Genomic DNA, 27,562 nt, shown 5'->3' on the forward strand with positions numbered 1-27,562 from the left:
GACCCCTCCATTACTGTATAATGTCCCAGCAGGGTCACCTCTCCAGTCAGCAGCTCCATCATCTTGTTGATGAGTTCTCGGATCTTCTGTTCATCCATTTCCTCATGTATCAGGGAGTGAGGTGGGGGCCCCGGGATTGGGCTCAGGGTTCTTCCCCATCCTTCACACACAGGGGCCCAACAGCGCCCACTAGAGGACTTCTTCACTACTGTGTAATCCTGTGTATGGAGAGACACATTAATATCACTACATACATTCCCAGAATCCCTCACCTCTCCAATCATATCCATCTGTTATTACATAGATAAGAATGAAGTCATGTGACATCACTCCCAGAATCCCTCACCTCTCCAGTCATATCCATCTGTGATTACATAGATAAGAATGAGGTCATGTGACATCACTCCCAGAATCCCTCACCTCTCCAGTCATATCCATCTGTTATTACATAGATAAGAATGAGGTCATGTGACATCACTCCCAGAATCCCTCACCTCTCCAGTAAGCCGGAAGAGTATCTGTAGGGTGAGGTTTATGATCCTGTCGGCCATGTTGTTCCTGTCTCTCTCCATTGTTGATGGGTCATCCAGGAGAATTCTGGGTCATCCAGAGGATCCTGGATTGGAGAAACCTGAAGGGAAGAAGAGGAGATGATAAACCGCACCAAATTCTATGGAGAAATAAAATCCATTTCCTGGAGATAATCTGGGGAAACATCTGAGGAGACATTATAGTCACAATCATGGAGGCTGTAAACCTAGTCAGGGGATCCATCATAGTCTAGGGCGGAGTCATGGGGGATGGGCAGAATATGGAGACAAGAATCCACCGTCCATGTTATCCAGGTAATACCAGAAGCCACGAGTGGTGAGAAGAGGGAAATGGTGGACAAAGTGTCTGAGGACTCTTCATCATCCAGTAGATGTGACCTGTCATGGTCGGAGGTCAGGAGGTCACTGTCCTATGTCACACACCTTCTCTTACCATCCTATTTTAACTATAGTCAGTTATTCTGATGCCAACTAGGTGTTTACCCCGACCACTGAAGGGCGCCAAATATCAGGACTCCAGACAATAAACAGTTACACATATAAGGGATTTGGTGACACCGCACTGGAATCATTGATAAAGGGATCATCCATCTGGGATATTTCCACACAGGATCGAGACCTTCTGCCTCCTACTAATCCCAAGGATTTCCTCACATCACCTTCTGTTATATACATACGTATACGCTTATTGTGAGCGGCTTTACCTCATCTCACCTTCTCTCATAGTGGACTGAGGAGATCTAGACCTGATATTCCTTCATTGTATGTATCCCACTGCAAACAAACCATTGTGCCTCCCCTCAGGGGTGTAAAGACCTTTTTGACATGGTCACATGACACTTCTCTGTGCTTTTCGTACTCTGATTCACATAAAGCTTTGGTGGGATCATAGTTGAATGGATCCGTGTCACACTGAGAATTATTGTCCCGGAATGTTACGTAATTGTCCAGAATCCGGGCAGAAAGCCAATCTGGTCTCCAGGGTTGGGACGACACTGTGTCGGGAGTTTGAATCCTGACGTGGATGTTGTCCCTCCAGGTGCCCACGTTATAGACCCTTCTCATCTGGAACACATTGTTTGTGGTAACAAAGGGGATAGAACAGAGGGGCCCCGAGCAGAGAAGGCTGAGGAAGAAGCCTCTGAGGAGAGACCATATGTTACCGCTGTGCCTCGTGTGCAGGCTGTGCGGCCGTAAGGAAGGAGGTAGAAGCAGCCACCGGGACCACAGTGGCGGCCATCTTAGATTGCTGTATGGAAGAAATGACTAATACCCTGAGAAGAAATTAACCAGATGACAGGATGGGCGGGGAGGTGACCTGCAGCCCTTCACTATACAATCCCCTCTCATAGACCTGCATTGAGAGGGTGTGACAGAACGAGGGGCGTGGCTATGCCAGCACAACCCCCACTCCAAGCGTTCGGAACACTGGGGCAGCAGAGTACACCTTTAATGGGTTAATCATTAGTGGTGCCTGGATGCTTATAGCTCCTAAGCTCTAAATCCCATATGGGGCACAGGGTGTAAATGTACCGCATGTTCTTAAAGGAGTTCTGTAGTAAAAAAATAACCAACGGATAGGCGACAAGTTATAGATCGCGGGGGTCTGACTGCTGGGACCCCCTGCGATCTCTTGTACGGGTCCCCGACAGTTCACAGGAAGTGGGCGTACCAACCCCTGCACATATGGCGGCCAAAACGCTTCGGTGCTTTAGCAGCGGCTTCCTGTGGGGGGTCGGATCGCCTGCTTCCTGCAAACTGATGGGGCAAACTGACAGGAGATCGCGGGGGATCCCAGCATATCGACCCCTGCAATCTCTAACTTATCCCCTATCCTCTCGATAGAGGATGTTATTTGTCACTGCAATAGTCTTTTAAGGGTTAATAACATCCCCAATAATCCTGATCTGATGGTGACCGCACACACATACCTGTATCTGTAGAGGAGCCGTGTGCTTACAGGACCTACGATGATGTCACCGTCATGTGATCAGTCACATGGAGGAGGAGGAGTCACATGATCAGGGGCTGCTGCTCTGAGAGATCTCCACACACAACACAACAGCAGTGACTGCCCCACCAGGACCTGCTCTGTATCTGCTACATGCTGGAGGTGTAGGACCTGTGATGATGTCACAATCATGTGACCAGTACATTTGGGGGTAAAGTTTAGCAGTAAAGATGTGACTGCGGCGGAAGGACCTGTGGGGAGGATCATGTGACATCAGTGGGCGGAGCTCAGCAGTGTTGTCGAGAAGTGATTGTAGTTGAAGGACCTGTGATGATGGTCATGTGACAGCAGAGTCCTGCATACACTGAGCAGATGAGCTTAGAGCAGCAGCCCCTGATCATGTGACTCCTCCTCCACGTGACTGATCACATGACGGTGACATCATCGCAGGTCCTGTAAGCACACGGCTCCTCTACAGATACAGGTATGTGTGTTCTCTCCCTGTCAGGATTCTCTTACGTCCCTCCAGCAGCACAGATGGTATATTCCTCCCCCCGCACACTGGTATGACCCATGCATTGTACTGACAATAAAACCTTACAAGGGTTAATCGCACCCCCTCCCCTATATAGAGGCCGATCCCCTCATCCTGTGATTTCTCCTTTGGGGATTATTTTTTTGTATTTTTGTGTTTTTTTACTTTAATATTATTTTATCTTTGCTCCTGGTGAGAGAAGGGTTAATATATTGTCTTGTTTCTGCTGCTGTTTGTGTTATTCCGCCATCTTTACTCATTTCATATATAGCCGCCCAGTTGGCCCCCAGCTAGAAGCCCCGCCCTCCTGTCCTTGTGGCCCTATTCCTGTTATGTCTTTACCTCTAATATGTCAGGTTCTTCTTCTCCTTCTGGTTCTCTCCCCGCGGTGTCCACATGTCTCCCCGGCCGCCGCCATCTTGTAGAAGGAGGTTTATGGAGAACTGGGCCGACTCCTCTGTGGATCCAGGCTCTGCCGACACGCCCCCTCCCATAGACATGAATGGAGGGGGTGTGGCTGTGACATCACGAGGGGGTGTGGCTGTGACATCACGAGGGTGTGTGGCTGTGACGTCACGAGGGGTGTGGCTGTGACGTCACGAGGGGGTGTGGCTGTGATATCACAAGGGGGTGTGGCTGTGACATCACGAGGGGGTGTGTGGCTGTGATATCATGAGGGGGTGTGGCTGTGACATCACGAGGGGGTGTGGCTGTGACATCATGAGGGGGTGTGGCTGTGACATCACGAGGGGTGTGGCTGTGACATCACGAGGGGGTGTGGCTGTGACATCACGAGGGGGTGTGGCTGTGACATCACGAGGGGGTGTGGCTGTGACATCACGAGGGGGTGTGGCTGTGACATGACACAATGAACCCCTATAAAGGTAACTCCGCCCCCAGATATCTTCTCCTCTCTCTGGGGGAGGGGACAGACATTGATCTATAGATAAAATATAGTAAAATGATACATTAACCCTTCATCTCCCACATCCTATAAATCTTCCCATCTCCTCCGGCTCTGGTGTCCAAGGTGATAGATTAGTCGCCATCCATGAGTCTCATGATAGATTCTACCAGACGTGGCCCCCGTGGATGTGATTCCAGGATCCTGTGGAGTCGCCGTCCTGTTGTGTCCTCCAGCGTGTTCTCTGCTATATTGCTGGGTCATGTGATTGGTCGTCCATTCCCGCCTTATGCTCCTCCCCCCTTGTTTCCCTTCACCCTCTATCCTCCCTTTTCCTTCTCTTTTCTTTACGTTTACCTTCTTGTCTTTCTTTTCGTGTTCTCGGTGTTTGTTCTTCTGTATTTGATTCTTTGCCGCCAAAGATTCTGAAAGATTTTCTGGTAAATTTCGGAGGACGTCATCATAGAGGAGAACTCATCCGAAATCATTGTGACTATAATGTCTCCTCAGATGTTTCCCCAGATTATCTCCAGGAAATGGATTTTATTTCTCCATAGAATCTGGTGCGGTTTATCATCGTCTCCTCTTCTTTCCTTCAGGTTTCTCCAATCCAGGATCCTCTGCTGATATCTTCTATATAAGAGAATTCTCCTGGATGACCCATCAACCATGGAGAGAGACAGGAACAAGATGGCCGACAGGATCATAAACCTCACCCTACAGATACTCTTCCGGCTTACTGGAGAGGTGAGGGATTCTGGGAGTGATGTCACATGACCTCATTCTTATCTATATAATAACAGATGGATATGACTGGAGAGGTGAGGGATTCTGGGAGTGATGTCACATGACCTCATTCTTATCTATGGAATAACAGATGGATATGACTGGAGAGGTGAGGGATTCTGGGAGTGATGTCACATGACCTCATTCTTATCTATATAATAACAGATGGATATGACTGGAGAGGTGAGGGATTCTGGGAGTGATGTCACATGACCTTATTCTTATCTATGTAATAACAGATGGATATGACTGGAGAGGTGAGGGATTCTGGGAGTGATGTCACATGACCTCATTCTTATCTATGTAATAACAGATGGATATGACTGGAGAGGTGAGGGATTCTGGGAGTGATGTCACATGACCTCATTCTTATCTATGTAATAACAGATGGATATGACTGGAGAGGTGAGGGATTCTGGGAGTGATGTCACATGACCTCATTCTTATCTATGGAATAACAGATGGATATGACTGGAGAGGTGAGGGATTCTGGGAGTGATGTCACATGACCTCATTCTTATCTATGTAATAATAGATAGATATGACTGGAGAGGTGAGGGATTCTGGGAGTGATGTCACATGACCTCATTCTTATCTATGTAATAACAGATGGATATGACTGGAGAGGGGAGGGATTCTGGGAGTGATGTCACATGACCTCATTCTTATCTATGTAATAACAGATGGATATGACTGGAGAGGTGAGGGATTCTGGGAGTGATGTCACATGACCTCATTCTTATCTATGTAATAACAGATGGATATGACTGGAGAGGTGAGGGATTCTGAGAGTGATGTCACATGACCTCATTCTTATCTATGTAATAACAGATGGATATGACTGGAGAGGTGAGGGATTCTGGGAGTGATGTCACATGACCTCATTCTTATCTATGTAATAACAGATGGATATGACTGGAGAGGTGAGGGATTCTGGGAATGTATGTAGTGATATTAATGTGTCTCTCCATACACAGGATTACACAGTAGTGAAGAAGTCCTCTAGTGGGCGCTGTCGGGCCCCTGTGTGTGAAGGATGGGGAAGAACCCTGAGCCCAATCCCGGGGCCCCCACCTCACTCCCTGATACATGAGGAAATGGATGAACAGAAGATCCGAGAACTCATCAACAAGATGATGGAGCTGCTGACTGGAGAGGTGACCCGGCTGGGACATTATACAGTAATGGAGGAGTCTGGTGATGACTGGAGAGGTGACACTGCTGGGACATTATACAGTAATGGAGGGGTCTGGTGATGACTGGAGAGGTGACACTGCTGGGACATTATACAGTAATGGAGGGGTCTGGTGATGTCTGGAGAGGTGACACTGCTGGGACATTATACAGTAATGGAGGGGTCTGGTGATGACTGGAGAGGTGACACTGCTGGGACATTATACAGTAATGGAGGGGTCTGGTGATGATTAGAGAGGTGACACTGCTGGGACATTATACAGTAATGGAGGGGTCTGGTGATGACTGGAGAGGTGACACTGCTGGGACATTATACAGTAATGGAGGGGTCTGGTGATGACTGGAGAGGTGACACTGCTGGAACATTATACAGTAATGGAGGGGTCTGGTGATGACTGGAGAGGTGACACTGCTGGGACATTATACAGTAATGGAGGAGTCTGGTAATGACTGGAGAGGTGACCCTGCTGGGACATTATACAGTTATGGAGGGGTCTGGTGATGACTGGAGAGGTGACACTGCAGGGACATTATACAGTAATGGAGGGGTCTGGTGATGACCTGAGAGGTGACACTGCTGGGAGATTATACGGTAATGGAGGGGTCTGGTGATCACTAGAGAGGTGACCCTGCTGGGACATTATACAGTAATGGAGGGGTCTGGTGATAACTAGAGAGGTGACCCTGCTGGGACATTATACAGTAATGGAGGGGTCTGGTGATGACTGGAGAGGTGACACTGCTGGGACATTATACAGTAATGGAGGGGTCTGGTGATGACTGGAGAGGTGACACTGCTGGGAATGCTGGGACATTATACAGTAATGGAGGGGTCTGGTGATGACTGGAGAGGTGACACTGCTGGGACATTATACAGTAATGGAGGGGTCTGGTGATGATTGGAGAGGTGACCCTTCTGGGACATTATATAGTAATGGAGGGGTCTGGTGATGACTGGAGAGGTGACACTGCTGGGACATTATACAGTAATGGAGGTGTCTGGTGATGACTGGAGAGGTGACACTGCTGGGACATTATACAGTAATGGAGGGGTCTGGTGATGACTGGAGAGGTGACACTGCTGGGACATTATATAGTAATGGAGGGGTCTGGTGATGACTGGAGAGGTGACACTGCTGGGACATTATACAGTAATGGAGGGGTCTGGTGATGACTGGAGAGGTGACACTGCTGGGACATTATACAGTAATGGAGGGGTCTGGTGATGACTGGAGAGGTGACACTGCTGGGAATGCTGGGACATTATACAGTAACACCACTGGAGGGGTCGGGGTGATGACTGTATCATTGTGTGTCAGGTTCCTATAAGGTGTCAGGACGTGGCGGTCTATTTCTCCATGGAGGAGTGGGAGTATGTAGAAGGACACAAGGATCAGTACAAGGATCAGGTCATGATGGAGGATCAGCAGCCCCTCACATCACCAGGTAATAGACATGACTATATACACACGTCCTCTCATTATTTGTATGTAAAGAATGAATTCAGTCTCTGTATGTGTTCCCTACAGTCAGATCCTGTAAGAGAACAGCACCAGAGAGGTGTCCCCGTCCTCTTGATGAACAGAATATGGAGGACGATACCACAGGGAAAGATCTGATCTATATTAATACTACAGACATAAAGAAAGAAGTAGAGACAGATGTGAGCAGTGATGAGCAGTATAAGGAGGACATTTCTACAGGGAAAGATCTGACCTATATTAATCCTACAGATATAAAAGAAGAAGATACAGATGTGAGCGGTGATAAGCAGTATAAGGAGGACATTCCTACAGGGGAAGATCTCATCTCGATTAATGCTACAGACATAAGGGAAGAAGAAGAGTCAGATGTGAGCGGTGATGAGCAGTTTAAGGAGGACATTCATACAGAGAAAGATCTGATCTATATTAATACGACAGATATAAAGGAAGAAGAAACAGATGTGAGCAGTGATGAGCAGTATAAGGAGGACATTCCTACAGGTAACCGCCCAGGTGAGTAATAACCACTAAATACAGAGAAGGGTCACAGATTCTATTCAGTCACCGGCTGCAATAATATTTTTCGGAAGTATTGTTGTAACTAGAATCTTTGGGACTTCCGGGCAAACAGGTGACGTCTTCCTGGAGTCGTTCTCTTCCCTTTCGCACGCTGAGTGGACTCGTTGTAGTAACTCTGCATAGATCCCATGTCTTTAATTGTCCTGGACACTTTCTTCTGCCCCAAAGACCCCAAAAAGCCTTAGTTCAGTTACCCCAGCTATAGGTCCTACCAGGGGTCAGTCAGCGACAAAGAAGCTGCAAACTTATCCCGCACCGCTACACAAGATGGAGTTGGTACCTTCCAAAGAATCCTGAGGAGAGGGGATAAGTGTCTGATCGTGGGGGTCCGGCCGCTGAGACCCCCATAATCTCCTGCCCAGCACCCCAGATCTCTCCAGGCACAGGTGACCTCCGCTCCGTGCAGGGATTACTGTCAACCACCGCACCAAGAGGTGCCCGACATGTCTCTCCATGAATCTCTATGGGAGAGACAGAGATACACAAACGGGATGCCAGGCAGGAGATCGCGGGGGTCTCAGTGGACGGATCCCCCAGTGATCAAACATATATCCCCTATCCACAGGACTCGAGGCCACTGTAGGACACCCAGCAAGTTCCATGCATGAGCCTTCTTCTGATGAATGGTATGTGCACTGGCCCTTAAAGGGGTCCTCCGCCCCTAGACATCTTATCTAAAGAATAGGGATAAGATGTCTGATCCCAGGGGTCCTGCTGCTGGGAGATCTATGGAAGAGCCGGAGATACATGGCCACACCCCCTCCATTCATGTCTATGTCTAGACAACACGAGGGGGCGTGGCCGTGACGTCACAACCACTGCTCCAGGAATCTGGCTTTTGTTTAGAACGCAGGGTGCTGTGGGAGATCCTGGGTGGCCCCAGCAGCCGGACCCCACGATCAGGCATCTTATCCCCCATCCTTTTGATAAGGAATAAGATGTCTAGCAGTGGAGTACCCCTTTAAATCCCTTTTATTCTTTTCCTCTCTTTTTCTCTGATACGAAAATGTTCGGGTCACCTGTGTGGGTCCAAATGGAGGTATAGGTGCGGCTGGCGAGCTGTGAGCCAAAATCATTAAAAATAAAAGTTCCCCTTATAACTTGTTTCCTGGAGAATTTCACTAACTTTATTAGGACATAAGTCTTTCTATACACATTAATAGACAAAAGACAAAAATGTGATACTCTCTGCCTAGACAGGATAGGGGATAGGTTATAGATCACGGGGGTCCGACCCTTAGGACTCCCCGCGATCTGAATGGGGCCCTGGCAGTCTGTCGGAAGCGGCCGTTCCGACCCCCACAGGATGCCGCGGCCAACACACCACCTCCGTGTATTTCTATGGGATACATGGAGGGGGAGTGTCGGCCGTCGCTCCATACGGGGGTTGGTCCGCCCACTTCAAGCAGACTGCCAGGGCCCCGTTCAGGAGATCGTTGGGAGTCCCAAGGGTCGGACCCTGTGATCTATAATGTATCCCCTATCCCAGTGGTTCTCAACCTTTTTTGCCTGAGTTCTCCTTGACAGCCCATTCCCAAAAAATTGTCCCCCCATATTAGAGACATTTTGTAATGATTATAGTATAATTCATATGCTTCACTTTCCTCTATAACAGACCCCTGTTCCTCCCCCTTTCCCCCAGTCCCTGATTTACAGGTGACGTCTTCTCTAACCACAGTTGTTTACTTTTCTTATCTTCACTATCTGGCCTAGACCGCCATGAAGATTTCTCCAAGACGTCTCCACAGAACCAGACAAACAAACATTTTAGGCTCCTTTCTGCAGTACAATACCCACGTATTTAGAAGCTCCCCATGTTTATTGTCACACACAGTAATAGGACCCGCTTTGTGTCCCCATAAAGTTGTTATGTCCCTCTCTGTGCCCCAAATATAGCTGTTGACCCCCAAACTGCCCCCAAATATAGTTGTAGGCCACCATACTGTCGCCATATATAGTTGTAGGCCACCATACTGTCCCCATATATAGTTGTAGGCCACCATACTGTCCCCATATATAGTTGTAGGCCACCATACTGTCCCCATATATAGTTGTAGGCCACCATACTGTCCCCATATATAGTTGTAGGCCACCATACTGTCCCCTTATATAGTTGTAGGCCACCATACTGCCCCCATATATAGCTGTAGGCCACCATACTGTCCCCATATATAGTTGTAGGCCACCATACTGTCCCCATATATAGTTGTAGGCCACCATACTGCCCCATATATAGTTGTAGGCCACCATACTGTCCCCATATATAGTTGTAGGCCTCCATACTGTCCCCATATATAGTTGTAGGCCACCATACTGTCCCCATATATAGTTGTAGGCCTCCATACTGTCCCCATATATAGTTGTAGGCCACCATACTGTCCCCATATATAGTTGTAGGCCACCATACTGTCCCCATATATAGTTGTAGGCCTCCATACTGTCCCCATATATAGTTGTAGGCCACCATACTGTCCCCATATATAGTTGTAGGCCTCCATACTGTCCCCATATATAGTTGTAGGCCACCATACTGCCCACATATATAGTTGTAGGCCACCATACTGTCCCCATATATAGTTGTAGGCCCCCAAACTGCCCCCATATATAGTTGTAGGCCCCCATACTGTCCCCATATATAGTTGTAGGCCTCCATACTGCCCACATATATAGTTGTAGGCCACCATACTGTCCCCATATATAGTTGTAGGCCCCCATACTGTCCCCATATATAGTTGTAGGCCCCCATACTGTCCCCATATATAGTTGTAGGCCACCATACTGCCCCCATATATAGCTGTAGGCCTCCATACTGCCCCCATATATAGTTGTAGGCCCCCATACTGTCCCCATATATAGTTGTAGGCCACCATACTGTCCCCATATATAGCTGTAGGCCCCCATACTGCCCCCATATATAGTTGTAGGCCCCCATACTGCCCCCATATATAGTTGTAGGCCTCCAAACTGTCCCCATATATAGTTGTAGGCCTCCATACTGTCCCCATATATAGTTGTAGGCCACCATACTGTCCCCATATATAGTTGTAGGCCACCATACTGTCCCCATATATAGTTGTAGGCCACCATACTGCCCCCATATATAGTTGTAGGCCACCATACTGTCCCCATATATAGCTGTAGGCCACCATACTGTCCCCATATATAGTTGTAGGCCACCATACTGTCCCCATATATAGTTGTAGGCCCCCATACTGTCCCCATATATAGTTGTAGGCTACCATACTGTCCCCATATATAGTTGTAGGCCACCATACTGTCCCCATATATAGTTGTAGGCCCCCATACTGTCCCCATATATAGCTGAAGGCCACCATACTGTCCCCATATATAGTTGTAGGCCCCCATACTGTCCCCATATATAGTTGTAGGCCACCATACTGTCCCCATATATAGTTGTAGGCCTCCATACTGTCCCCATATATAGTTGTAGGCCACCATACTGTCCCCATATATAGTTGTAGGCCACCATACTGCCCCCATATATAGTTGTAGGCCACCATACTGTCCCCATATATAGCTGTAGGCCCCATATATAGCTGTAGGCCCCATACTGTCCCCATATATAGCTGTAGGCCCCATACTGTCCCCATATATAGTTGTAGGCCACCATACTGTCCCCATATATAGTTGTAGGCCTCCATACTGTCCCCATATATAGCTGTAGGCCACCATACTGCCCCCATATATAGCTGTAGGCCACCATACTGCCCCCATATATAGTTGTAGGCCACCATACTGTCCCCATATATAGTTGTAGGCCACCATACTGTCCCCATATATAGTTGTAGGCCACCATACTGTCCCCATATATAGCTGTAGGCCACCATACTGCCCCCATATATAGTTGTAGGCCACCATACTGTCCCCATATATAGCTGTAGGCCTCCATACTGCCCCCATATATAGTTGTAGGCCCCCATACTGTCCCCATATATAGCTGTAGGCCACCATACTGTCCCCATATATAGTTGTAGGCCACCATACTGTCCCCATATATAGCTGTAGGCCACCATACTGTCCCCATATATAGTTGTAGGCCTCCATACTGTCCCCATATATAGCTGTAGGCCACCATACTGTCCCCATATATAGCTGTAGGCCACCATACTGTCCCCATATATAGCTGTAGGCCACCAAACTGCCCCCATATATAGCTGTAGGCCACCATAATGTCCCCATATATAGTTGTAGGCCACCATACTGTCCCCATATATAGCTGTAGGCCCCCATACTGCCCCCATATATAGTTGTAGGCCCCCATACTGCCCCCATATATAGTTGTAGGCCTCCAAACTGTCCCCATATATAGTTGTAGGCCACCATACTGTCCCCATATATAGTTGTAGGCCACCATACTGCCCCCATATATAGTTGTAGGCCTCCAAACTGCCCCCATATATAGTTGTAGGCCACCATACTGTCCCCATATATAGTTGTAGGCCACCATACTGTCCCCATATATAGTTGTAGGCCACCATACTGTCCCCATATATAGCTGTAGGCCACCATACTGCCCCCATATATAGTTGTAGGCCACCATACTGTCCCCATATATAGCTGTAGGCCTCCATACTGCCCCCATATATAGTTGTAGGCCCCCATACTGTCCCCATATATAGCTGTAGGCCACCATACTGTCCCCATATATAGTTGTAGGCCACCATACTGTCCCCATATATAGCTGTAGGCCACCATACTGTCCCCATATATAGTTGTAGGCCTCCATACTGTCCCCATATATAGCTGTAGGCCACCATACTGTCCCCATATATAGCTGTAGGCCACCATACTGTCCCCATATATAGCTGTAGGCCACCAAACTGCCCCCATATATAGCTGTAGGCCACCATAATGTCCCCATATATAGTTGTAGGCCACCATACTGTCCCCATATATAGCTGTAGGCCCCCATACTGCCCCCATATATAGTTGTAGGCCCCCATACTGCCCCCATATATAGTTGTAGGCCTCCAAACTGTCCCCATATATAGTTGTAGGCCACCATACTGCCCCCATATATAGTTGTAGGCCCCCATACTGCCCCCATATATAGTTGTAGGCCACCATACTGCCCCCATATATAGTTGTAGGCCACCATACTGTCCCCATATATAGTTGTAGGCCTCCATACTGCCCCCATATATAGTTGTAGGCCACCATACTGTCCCCATATACAGCTGTAGGCCACCATACTGTCCCCATATATAGTTGTAGGCCACCATACTGCCCCCATATATAGCTGTAGGCCACCATACTGTCCCCATATATAGTTGTAGGCCACCATACTGTCCCCATATATAGCTGTAGGCCACCATAATGTCCCCATATATAGTTGTAGGCCTCCATACTGTCCCCATATATAGCTGTAGGCCACCATACTGTCCCCATAAATAGTTGTAGGCCACCATACTGTCCCCATATATAGTTGTAGGCCACCATACTGTCCCCATATATAGTTGTAGGCCACCATACTGCCCACATATATAGTTGTAGGCCACCATACTGTCCCCATATATAGTTGTAGGCCCCCATACTGTCCCCATATATAGCTGTAGGCCACCATACTGTCCCCATATATAGCTGTAGGCCCTCATACTGCCCCCATATATAGTTGTAGGCCCCCATACTGCCCCCATATATAGTTGTAGGCCTCCATACTGTCCCCATATATAGTTGTAGGCCACCATACTGCCCCCATATATAGTTGTAGGCCACCATACTGCCCACATATATAGTTGTAGGCCACCATACTGTCCCCATATATAGTTGTAGGCCCCCATACTGTCCCCATATATAGTTGTAGGCCACCATACTGTCCCTATATATAGCTGTAGGCCACCACACTGTCCCCATATATAGTTGTAGGCCACCATACTGTCCCCATATATAGCTGTAGGCCACCACACTGTCCCCATATATAGTTGTAGGCCCCCATACTGTCCCCATATATAGTTGTAGGCCACCATACTGCCCACATATATAGTTGTAGGCCACCATACTGTCCCCATATATAGTTGTAGGCCTCCATACTGCCCCCATATATAGTTGTAGGCCACCATACTGTCCCCATATATAGTTGTAGGCCACCATACTGTCCCCATATATAGTTGTCGGCCAACATACTGTCCCCATATATAGTTGTAGGCCACCATACTGCCCCCATATATAGTTGTAGGCCTCCATACTGCCCCCATATATAGTTGTAGGCCACCATACTGTCCCCATATATAGTTGTAGGCCTCCATACTGCCCCCATATATAGTTGTAGGCCACCATACTGCCCCGATATATAGTTGTAGGCCACCATACTGTCCCCATATATAGTTGTAGGCCACCAAACTGTCCCCATATATAGCTGTAGGCCCCCATACTGCCCCCATATATAGCTGTAGGCCCCCATACTGCCCCCATATATAGTTGTAGGCCACCATACTGTCCCCATATATAGCTGTAGGCCCCCATACTGCCCCCATATATAGTTGTAGGCCCCCATACTGCCCCCATATATAGTTGTAGGCCTCCATACTGTCCCCATATATAGTTGTAGGCCACCATACTGCCCCCATATATAGTTGTAGGCCACCATACTGTCCCCATATATAGTTGTAGGCCACCATACTGTCCCCATATATAGTTGTAGGCCTCCATACTGTCCCCATATATAGTTGTAGGCCACCATACTGTCCCCATATATAGCTGTAGGCCACCATACTGTCCCCATATATAGCTGTAGGCCACCATACTGTCCCCATATATAGCTGTAGGCCCCCATACTGCCCCCATATATAGTTGTAGGCCCCCATACTGCCCCCATATATAGTTGTAGGCCTCCATACTGTCCCCATATATAGTTGTAGGCCACCATACTGTCCCCATATATAGTTGTAGGCCCCCATACTGTCCCCATATATAGTTGTAGGCCACCATACTGTCCCCATATATAGCTGTAGGCCACCATACTGTCCCCATATATAGCTGTAGGCCACCATACTGTCCCCAAATATAGCTGTAGGCCTCCATACTGTCCCCATATATAGCTGTAGGCCCCCATACTGTCTCCATATATAGCTGTAGGCCACCATACTGTCCCCATATATAGCTGTAGGCCACCATACTGTCCCCATATATAGTTGTAGGCCACCATACTGTCCCCATATATAGTTGTAGGCCACCATACTGCCCCCATATATAGTTGTAGGCCACATTACTGTCCCCATATATAGTTGTAGGCCCCCATACTGTCCCCATATATAGTTGTAGGCCACCATACTGTCCCCATATATAGTTGTAGGCCACCATACTGTCCCCATATATAGTTGTAGGCCACCAAACTGTCCCCATATATAGTTGTAGGCCACCAAACTGTCCCCATATATAGTTGTAGGCCACCATACTGCCCCCATATATAGCAGTAGGCCACCATACTGCCCCCATATATAGCTGTAGGCCACCATACTGCCCCCATATATAGTTGTAGGCCCCCAAACTGTCCCCATATATAGTTGTAGGCCACCATACTGTCCCCATATATAGCTGTAGGCCACCATACTGCCCCCATATATAGCTGTAGGCCACCATACTGTCCCCATATATAGTTGTAGGCCACCATACTGTCCCCATATATAGCTGTAGGCCACCATACTGTCCCCATATATAGTTGTAGGCCACCATACTGCCCCCATATATAGTTGTAGGCCTCCATACTGTCCCCATATATAGTTGTAGGCCACCATACTGCCCCCATATATAGTTGTAGGCCACCATACTGTCCCCATATATAGTTGTAGGCCACCATACTGTCCCCATATATAGTTGTAGGCCTTCATACTGCCCCCATATATAGTTGTAGGCCCCCATACTGTCCCCATATATAGTTGTAGGCCCCCATACTGTCCCCATATATAGTTGTAGGCCACCATACTGTCCCCATATATAGTTGTAGGCCACCATACTGTCCCCATATATAGCTGTAGGCCACCATACTGTCCCCATATATAGTTGTAGGCCACCATACTGTCCCCATATATAGTTGTAGGCCACCATACTGTCCCCATATATAGTTGTAGGCCACCATACTGTCCCCATATATAGTTGTAGGCCACCATACTGTCCCCATATATAGTTGTAGGCCCCCATACTGTCCCCATATATAGTTGTAGGCCACCATACTGTCCCCATATATAGTTGTAGGCCCCCATACTGTCCCCATATATAGTTGTAGGCCACCATACTGTCCCCATATATAGCTGTAGGCCACCATACTGTCCCCATATATAGCTGTAGGCCACCATACTGTCCCCAAATATAGCTGTAGGCCTCCATACTGTCCCCATATATAGCTGTAGGCCCCCATACTGTCTCCATATATAGCTGTAGGCCACCATACTGTCCCCATATATAGTTGTAGGCCCCCAAACTGTCCCCATATATAGTTGTAGGCCCCCATACTGCCCCCATATATAGTTGTAGGTCACCATACTGTCCCCATATATAGTTGTATGCCCCCAAACTGTCCCCATATATAGTTGTAGGCCCCCATACTGCCCCCATATATAGTTGTAGGTCACCATACTGTCCCCATATATAGTTGTAGGCCACCATACTGCCCCCATATATAGTTGTAGGCCACCATACTGTCCCCATATATAGTTGTAGGCCACCATACTGCCCCCATATATAGCTGTAGGCCACCATACTGTCCCCATATATAGTTGTAGGCCACCATACTGCCCCCATATATAGTTGTATGCCCCCAAACTGTCCCCATATATAGTTGTAGGCCACCATACTGTCCCCATATATAGCTGTAGGCCACCATACTGTCCCCATATATAGCTGTAGGCCACCATACTGTCCCCATATATAGTTGTAGGCCACCATACTGCCCCCATATATAGTTGTAGGCCACCATACTGTCCCCATATATAGCTGTAGGCCACCATACTGTCCCCATATATAGCTGTAGGCCACCATACTGTCCCCATATATAGTTGTAGGCCACCATACTGCCCCCATATATAGTTGTAGGCCACCATACTGTCCCCATATATAGTTGTAGGCCACCATACTGCCCCCATATATAGTTGTATGCCCCCAAACTGTCCCCATATATAGTTGTAGGCCACCATACTGTCCCCATATATAGCTGTAGGCCACCATACTGTCCCCATATATAGCTGTAGGCCACCATACTGCCCCCATATATAGTTGTAGGCCACAATACTGTCCCCATATATAGTTGTAGGCCACCATACTGCCCCCATATATACTTGTAGGCCACCATACTGCCCCCATATATACTTGTAGGCCACCATACTGTCCCTATATATAGCTGTAGGCCACCATACTGTCCCCATATATAGTTGTAGGCCACCATACTGTCCCCATATATAGTTGTAGGCCCCCATACTGTCCCCATATATAGTTGTAGGCCTCCATTCTGTCCCCATATATAGTTGTAGGCCCCCATACTGTCCCCATATATAGCTGTAGGCCACCATACTGCCCCCATATATAGCTGTAGGCCACCATACTGCCCCCATATACAGCTGTAGGCCCCCATACTGTCCCCATATATAGTTGTAGGCCCCCATACTGTCCCCATATATAGTTGTAGGCCACCATACTGTCCCCATATATAGTTGTAGGCCCCCATACTGTCCCCATATATAGCTGTAGGCCACCATACTGTCCCCATATATAGTTGTAGGCCTCCATACTGTCCCCATATATAGTTGTAGGCCACCATACTGTCCCTATATATAGTTGTAGGCCCCCATACTGCCCCCATATATAGTTGTAGGCCCCCATACTGCCCCCATATATAGCTGTAGGCCTCCATACTGTCCCTTTTTGGTGTCCACTGCTCCTCTGGTCTGGGGACCTATTCCTATGGCTCGGAGCAGTAGGTCCCCGGTCTGCAGGGACAGTGGAGCAACAAAGCTGATGGTAGTTCCTGCCCACAGCACCCAGTGCCCGCTCTTCCCCTTTGCTGTCCTCCTGCTCCTCGGTGCAGTGACGTCAGCCGACCATTTCTTTCAAGGTGGTCCAGACCAGTAACCAGTGGCTGTGGCTGCCATTACTGAGTTTTTTCAAGTACCCCCTGGAGAATTGCTAAGTACCCCTGGGGGAGAACCACTGCCCTATCCTTTGCCTGAATTCTCTGGCATGAGGATTATAAAGGGGGCGGTTTGGATGACTGCTCCATTATAACCTGCGGGGTCAGGTGGATTGGGGGGCACGGTCATTTGGTCCCTGACCGGGCCCCATAGCAGTGATTTTCCCTGAGGCTGTGTCCACATGATTGTCAAAGACGGGTGTCCCTGCTCCTTGTAAGGCAGTGGTGTCAAACTGTGGCCCTCCAGATATTGCAAAACTTCAACTCCCGGGCATGCTGGGTTTTGCAACATTTGGAAGGCTGCAGTTTGAAGACCACCGCACTAAGGAATACCATGAGAGGGAAGCCTTGATTTACCTTTCGGGCACAGTGTGCATCCTCTGGAGGAGGCAGACAGACCTTTGGTGTCCAGGCATGCTGGGAGTTGAAGTTTTGCAACATCTGAAGGACCACAGTTTGACACCACTGTTGTATGGCTGCTCCGCTATCATAGTAACTATCTTTCTCCAGTTTTGCAGTAAATCTTATTTAAAAATGAAGGGTACAAAGTACTATTGCTTAGAAATGCAAAAATGTCCTGGGTTGTTAAGGAGTTAATACTGATAATAAAATCTGTGTTATTCTCTGCAGATTCTTGTACCAGGAGATCAGAGGAGAATCTTATATCTTCAGATTATAAAGCAGATGATGATATCACACAAGATACATATGAAGAACATTCCATTATCCCAGATACACCCTCAGCCCTTCACAGCCAAGATCTGTCATCTCATCCTTATATACAGGTCCTGTCTTCTCACTCATCACAGGATGTTCAGCAAAATAAAGGTCACAGAAGGAATGATGGACATCAACGAGCTCATACAGGAAAGAAACCATATTCATGCTCAGAATGTGGGAAATGTTTTATTTCTAAATCAAGTCTTGTTAGACATCAGAGATATCACACAGGAGAGAAGCCATTTTCATGTTCAGAATGTGGGAAATGTTTTCCTTTTGAATCAGGTCTTATTGTACATGTAAGAACTCACACAGGAGAGAAGCCATTTTCATGTTCAGAATGTGGGAAATATTTTACTCAGAAATCAGACATTGTTGTACATCAAAGAACTCACACAGGGGAGAAGCCATTTTCATGTTCAGAATGTAGAAAATGTTTTACTCAGAAATCACATCTTGTTCAACATCAAATAACTCACACAGGGGTGAAGCCATTTTCATGTACAGAATGTGAGAAATGTTTTACTGATAAAGCAAATCTTCTTAAACATCAGAGATGTCACAAAGTGGAGAAACCATTTTCATGTTCAGAATGTGGGAAATGTTTTACTGAGAAAGCAAATCTTCTTAAACATCAAAGAACTCACACAGGGGAGAAGCCATTTTCATGCTCAGCATGTGGAAAAAGTTTTACTTACAAATCAACTCTCGCTGAACATGAAAAATCTCACACAGAAGAGAAGCAATTTTCATGTTCAGAATGTGGGAAATGTTTTACTAAAATATCAAATCTTAAAAAACACCAAAGAACTCACACAGAGGAGAAACTATTTTCATGTTCAGAATGTGGGAAATGTTATACTCGCAAACCAAACCTTATCAGTCATCTAAGAACTCACACAGGAGAGAAACCATTTTCATGCTCAGAATGTGAGAAATGTTTTACTTGGAAATCAGCTCTTCTTCAGCATCAAAGAATTCACACAGGGGAGAAGCCAATTCAGAGCAGTAAATGATGCAGATAACACATCTATATATTATCCATGTACATTTATACATATATCATATACTGCATCTCCAAACTTGTTCCCAATTGTTAATAAAAGTTTTCTTTTGAAACCTATCCAGCTATGTCATGTCATACAGCTCAACTACATGTACAATACATATATACAGCTCTACTGTGTACACATACAGCTCAGCTACATGTACATTACACATATACAGCTCTACTGTGTACACATAAAGCTCAGCTACATGCACATTACACATATACAGCTCTACTGTGTACACATACAGCTCAGCTACATGTACATTTCATATATACAGCTCTACTGTGTACACATACAGCTCAGCTACATGTACATTACACATATACAGCACTACTGTGTACACATACAGCTCAGCTACATGTACATTACACATATACAGCTCTACTGTGTACACATACAGCTCAGCTACATGTACATTACACATATACAGCTCTACTGTGTACACATACAGCTCAGCTACATGTACATTACACATATACAGCTCTACTGTGTACACATACAGCTCAGCTACATGTACATTACACATATACAGCTCTACTGTGTACACATACAGCTCAGCTACATGTACATTACACATATACAGCTCTACTGTGTACACATACAGCTCAGCTACATGTACATTACACATATACAGCTCTACTGTGTACACATACAGCTCAGCTACATGTACATTACACATATACAGCTCTACTGTGTACACATACAGCTCAGCTACATGTACATTACACATATACAGCTCTACTGTGTACACATACAGCTCAGCTACATGTACATTACACATATACAGCTCTACTGTGTACACATACAGCTCAGCTACATGTACATTACACATATACAGCTCTACTGTGTACACATACAGCTCAGCTACATGTACATTACACATATACAGCTCTACTGTGTACACATACAGCTCAGCTACATGTACATTACACATATACAGCTCTACTGTGTACACATACAGCTCAGCTACATGTACAGCTCTACTGTGTACACATACAGCTCAGCTACATGTACATTACACATATACAGCTCTACTGTGTACACATACAGCTCAGCTACATGTGCATTACACATATACAGCTCTACTGTGTACACATACAGCTCAGCTACATGCGCATTACACATATACAGCTCTACTGTGTACTCATACAGCTCAGCTACATGCGCATTACACATATACAGCTCTACTGTGTACACATACAGCTCAGCTACATGCGCATTACACATATACAGCTCTACTGTGTACACATACAGCTCAGCTACATGTACATTACACATACAGCTCTACTGTGTACACATACAGCTCAGCTACATGTACATTACACATATACAGCTCTACTGTGTACACATACAGCTCAGCTACATGTACATTACACATATACAGCTCTACTGTGTACACATACAGCTCAGCTACATGTACATTACACATATACAGCTCTACTGTGTACACATACAGCTCAGCTACATGTACATTACACATATACAGCACTACTGTGTACACATACAGCTCAGCTACATACACATTACACATATACAGCTCTACTGTGTACACATACAGCTCAGCTACATGTACATTACACATATACAGCTCTGTGTACACATACAGCTCAGCTACATGTACATTACACATATACAGCTCTACTGTGTACACATACAGCTCAGCTACATGTACATTACACATATACAGCTCTACTGTGTACACATACAGCTCAGCTACATGTACATTACACATATACAGCTCTACTGTGTACACATACAGCTCAGCTACATGTACATTATACATACAGCTCTACTGTGCACACATACAGCTCAGCTACATGTACATTACACATATACAGCTCTACTGTGTACACATACAGCACAGCTACATGTACATTACACATATACAGCACTACTGTGTACACATACAGCTCAGCTACATGTACATTACACATATACAGCTCTACTGTGTACACATACAGCTCAGCTACATGTACATTACACATATACAGCTCTACTGTGTACACATACAGCTCAGCTACATGTACATTACACATATACAGCTCTACTGTGTACACATACAGCTCAGCTACATGTACATTACACATATACAGCTCTACTGTGTACACATACAGCTCAACTACATGTACATTACACATATACAGCTCTACTGTGTACACATACAGCTCAGCTACATGTACATTACACATATACAGCTCTACTGTGTACACATACAGCTCAGCTACATGTACATTACACATATACAGCTCTACTGTGTACACATACAGCTCAGCTACATGTACATTACACATATACAGCTCTACTGTGTACACATACAGCTCAGCTACATGTACATTACACATATACAGCTCTACTGTGTACACATACAGCTCAGCTACATGTACATTACACATATACAGCTCTACTGTGTACACATACAGCTCAGCTACATGTACATTACACATATACAGCTCTACTGTGTACACATACAGCTCAGCTACATGTACATTACACATATACAGCTCTACTGTGTACACATACAGCTCAGCTACATGTACAGCTCTACTGTGTACACATACAGCTCAGCTACATGTACATTACACATATACAGCTCTACTGTGTACACATACAGCTCAGCTACATGTGCATTACACATATACAGCTCTACTGTGTACACATACAGCTCAGCTACATGCGCATTACACATATACAGCTCTACTGTGTACTCATACAGCTCAGCTACATGCGCATTACACATATACAGCTCTACTGTGTACACATACAGCTCAGCTACATGCGCATTACACATATACAGCTCTACTGTGTACACATACAGCTCAGCTACATGTACATTACACATACAGCTCTACTGTGTACACATACAGCTCAGCTACATGTACATTACACATATACAGCTCTACTGTGTACACATACAGCTCAGCTACATGTACATTACACATATACAGCTCTACTGTGTACACATACAGCTCAGCTACATGTACATTACACATATACAGCTCTACTGTGTACACATACAGCTCAGCTACATGTACATTACACATATACAGCACTACTGTGTACACATACAGCTCAGCTACATACACATTACACATATACAGCTCTACTGTGTACACATACAGCTCAGCTACATGTACATTACACATATACAGCTCTGTGTACACATACAGCTCAGCTACATGTACATTACACATATACAGCTCTACTGTGTACACATACAGCTCAGCTACATGTACATTACACATATACAGCTCTACTGTGTACACATACAGCTCAGCTACATGTACATTACACATATACAGCTCTACTGTGTACACATACAGCTCAGCTACATGTACATTACACATATACAGCTCTACTGTGTACACATACAGCTCAGCTACATGTACATTATACATATACAGCTCTACTGTGTACACATACAGCACAGCTACATGTACATTACACATATACAGCTCTACTGTGTACACATACAGCTCAGCTACATGTACATTACACATATACAGCTCAGCTACATGTACATTACACATATACAGCTCTACTGTGTACACATACAGCTCAGCTACATGCACATTACACATATACAGCTCTACTGTGTACTCATACAGCTCAGCTACATGCGCATTACACATATACAGCTCTACTGTGTACACATACAGCTCAGCTACATGCACATTACACATATACAGCTCTACTGTGTACTCATACAGCTCAGCTACATGCACATTACACATATACAGCTCTACTGTGTACACATACAGCTCAGCTACATGTACATTACACATATACAGCTCTACTGTGTACACATACAGCTCAGCTACATGTACAGCTCTACTGTGTACACATACAGCTCAGCTACATGTACATTACACATATACAGCTCTACTGTGTACACATACAGCTCAGCTACATGTACATTACACATATACAGCTCTACTGTGTACACATACAGCTCAGCTACATGCACATTACACATATACAGCTCTACTGTGTACTCATACAGCTCAGCTACATGCACATTACACATATACAGCTCTACTGTGTACACATACAGCTCAGCTACATGCGCATTACACATATACAGCTCTACTGTGTACACATACAGCTCAGCTACATGTACATTACACATATACAGCTCTACTGTGTACACATACAGCTCAGCTACATGTACATTACACATATACAGCTCTACTGTGTACACATACAGCTCAGCTACATGCACATTACACATATACAGCTCTACTGTGTACACATACAGCTCAGCTACATGTACATTACACATATACAGCTCTACTGTGTACACATACAGCTCAGCTACATCTACATTACACATACAGCTCTACTGTGTACACATACAGCTCAGCTACATCTACATTACACATACAGCTCTACTGTGTTGATAGGTCCGAGCCAGAGGAGAATAAATTTTTATTCTTTATAGACTTCATCTCCATTCTATATAAGACTTTAATTTTGACTTGTGTCCTTCTTCTGAACTTTGACTAAAGAGACACTCAGTGATTTATATATTCAAGATCCTGGAGAGAATGCTGAGCAAGAGACTTCTTATCTTTTCCTTCACATCTGTAGCAGAAGACAATTTAGGGGAACCTTCAACCAACAAACGTATTTTGTTTTTTTACTAAGTCTAATGATTAGTCTAATGTAGAGATTTATTGCTTCCTTCTTCCTTTCATTGTTAAAATCTACTACGCAAGTCCAATTGAATATCATGTATATAAGCAATACACTGAGAAAGAGAAGTCAGTCCAGCTTCTGCTTCAGTTCAGTTACAACCTGTGTGTGTTGTATCTTTATTGGGAAGCACTATTGGGTATCCACCGGCAGAAGACGACTCAACCATTGGGGTTGAACCTAACATTATTTGGCGCCCGAACAGGGACCCACTGCCGAATCACAAGGAGCATCTCAGATATAGTGCGGGACCACTATGGCTCGGGCCTCCGGAGACCACAGACTACACAAAACCTGGCCAGGTAAGAAAAATATTAATTTTTCTTATATCTGTGCCCTCCTGAGATCTGTGGCTGTGGGTCCTGCACTTAGACTGGGTTTTAGAATAGCTAAACTCCTGTGATAGTGGGTCTATTTGAATAGACAATGAACCCATATACCTTCTGTCGGTTGGATAAGTACAGTGTTACTCCGCAAGGAGACATGGAACGAATGTATGAGCCAAGAGAGGATGGAAAGTGATTTTATGAGGGTATTGCCGAACTGATCTGTGAAAGCGCCTAACGGGGTCACAGATTATGCTTAAATCCCGTATTATCACATAAACCATTATCTGGTTGCTAGCATGAGCCTGGAATACATCATAAGTCCAGGACAGGTGTTGTGTGATAGGCCCGTGTATTCTGGGGGAATAAGGTGCGGAAAAAAAACAAAAAAAACACACCTAGACGGACACTGACCCTATGAGAGTGATGTGGATGACAGTGAAAAGGCCAGGTGAGCCTTTTAGCAAATTAGTCGCCTAGGAGGACGGCAAAGAGGGAAAGACACCTTACGAGGGTTTCCCCAATAAGCTACCTAGGAACGGACGGCTAGTATGAGTTAGCTAATATCTAATACAGAATTGTCATGCATCACAGGTAAAGGCCAGGAGAGCCTTTTAATCAGGTAAAAAGGCCAAAAGAGCCCTTTTAACCTACTAGCCGCCTAAGGAGAAGGCAATGAGGGGGACATACTTTCCGAAGTTCCCCCCAATAAGCTACTTAGGACCGGTCGGCTAGAGATGGGTCAGCAAAAGTCCAAGAATGCAGACGGAGAACCCCAGATACACGCTCTTAAAACAATCCTTGAAGAATTACACGGCAAGGACAGGTTGTCAACCTAGCCCCTGTACACCTACTGAGGGACGAGGTTAGAAAGATGATAGGAGATAACCAGTATCAGACAGTACCTTTAAATAGGCACCTGTATAAACCATGGAGTCCTGCGGAATGTATGGCTCTTGTGCAAAATGCCCCTGACCCACTTACTAAGCCTTTGGGTTTTTGTAGGTACCTGACTCAGGTCATGGAATCTCATAATGCCACATGGCAGGATGAGGAAAAACCTTTGCAGGTTAAAAATGCCACCCACCATGTTCTCTCAATTTATAACTGTCACTCATGCAGCTAGACCCAATGAACCCAGGGGAGAGACCTCCAGACAGACGTTTACTAACTCTCTTAGAACCTTTTGCACGCAAAGACAGAGAGAGAGAGGGGGACGGTAGCAGTGGGCACTCAAACCCCGACCCAGACTGTATCTGACTATTACCTTGGTCTAGAGCAAGATTACTTAGACGAAGGATTAGACATGGACAGTGACGTAATACAGAGACTGTTTGTACGTGCTTTTGTGGACGGTTTAAGACCCCAGAGAAGGGAACAACTGAAAGCCCAGGGGATAGGACCTGACCTACGGGGAGCCCCTAAAAAGACTACAATAGCATATGTCTCTGAAAAATCCCAAGGTGGGGGTCAGAATAACAAAGGAGACAGACCCCGGAAACCCCCAATTTGTTATTATTGTGACAAGTCAGGACACATAAAAAAAACCCTGCAGAAAACGTATTGCTGACGAGGGGAGTGACAAGCAGGACTAAAGGGATGTACGGAGTTAAGAATGAAATCAGAATGTGACAGTGATGGAATACTGAGTAATCAGCGTTTGGAGAGACAGAAGGTTATGGGAATGTTGACAAGTTGAGTTGACTAAAGCGAAGTGAAGGAAATAGAAGCTTTCTGTGAAATCTATGTGTATGTTTGTTATTGCCATACAAATTGTTTAGTCAAGTTGTGTTGTCCACTGTGTATGTAGGACATGGTGTGTCTGACATGCTACATTTTTACGTGAGTCTTGTGATGGTAGAGAACGTGAATTGAAACTCTTTTTTTCTCTTATGTGAGGTATGATACCTTTATGGTCTAAATATGGCATCTAGGGACTAGCCAGCGCCAAAAATTCCAAGAGGAGGAGCTTGTACGTCACATACTGTAGACAAAGAAATAAGTGTTTACCTTATGGGATAGTTTGTGAATACTTTTTAGTAAATGTGGAAGTTGCCAGATTAGTGGAAATTCTGGAGTATGCAATGTTTTAGTTGAATGAAGTGGAAATAATCTCTCAGTGAGACTGTTTTAGAAGGCTACTGATAAACTTTTTGCGTCATATATATATATATCTTTGTGTCACTATTAGGTTTGTTTGGTTGTGATTTCTGATCTCCAAAGATAATATTCAATGTTTGTGTTTGAACACTGGGTCTTTGTGACTTTTTTGTTTACTAATCCTGATCCTGTGTCACGATATCAGTTTAATATTTTAGTGTTCCCTATCTGTATCTAATTGTAATTGTATGTCACAGATCATTCTTGGATTAGTTCTTTAACCCTTGCCTCTTCTTGCTTATGCTTTTCTGTTTAACACCCTTGTATTGTAGTTCAGGAATAGGCTGATGACTAGTTGTCATGCAATCTGTGATTTATTGCTATGTGAATCCCTTTTTGTGTTTGTATTTTTTGAGTCTTTATGGTCCGTCCGTGTAAAAGCTGACACAGCATTCTAACCTGTGTGTGAACAGCTCGATGCTGCAGAGGGGGGGCAGCCCACCTTCCTGTCTTTATCTCTAAAGACTTTCTGTGTGGCATTCCTAGTTTG

At 45.5% G+C, this 27,562-nt stretch overlaps 2 protein-coding genes across 2 annotated transcripts in view; one reads left to right on the forward strand and one right to left on the reverse strand.

Moving 5' to 3' along the window:
• The window catches only part of LOC130298304 (oocyte zinc finger protein XlCOF7.1-like), a gene marked incomplete at its 3' end in the record, with an annotated part of 52,141 nt that extends 32,301 nt beyond the window's left edge, over positions 1-19,840 (forward strand). The window contains exons 2-6 of the mRNA XM_056551235.1: positions 4,541-4,688; positions 5,705-5,884; positions 7,241-7,367; positions 7,451-7,918; positions 18,753-19,840. Coding sequence (XP_056407210.1) covers positions 4,611-4,688; positions 5,705-5,884; positions 7,241-7,367; positions 7,451-7,918; positions 18,753-19,840 — 1,941 coding nt within the window. The remainder of the gene's footprint in view (positions 1-4,540; positions 4,689-5,704; positions 5,885-7,240; positions 7,368-7,450; positions 7,919-18,752) is intronic.
• LOC130298298 (gastrula zinc finger protein XlCGF57.1-like) overlaps positions 1-27,562 on the reverse strand; it is a 55,815-nt gene that overhangs the window by 13,820 nt on the left and 14,433 nt on the right. The window lies entirely within an intron of this gene.

This window comes from Hyla sarda, assembly GCF_029499605.1.
Source record: "Hyla sarda isolate aHylSar1 chromosome 1 unlocalized genomic scaffold, aHylSar1.hap1 SUPER_1_unloc_9, whole genome shotgun sequence".
Lineage (NCBI taxonomy): Eukaryota > Metazoa > Chordata > Amphibia > Anura > Hylidae > Hyla > Hyla sarda.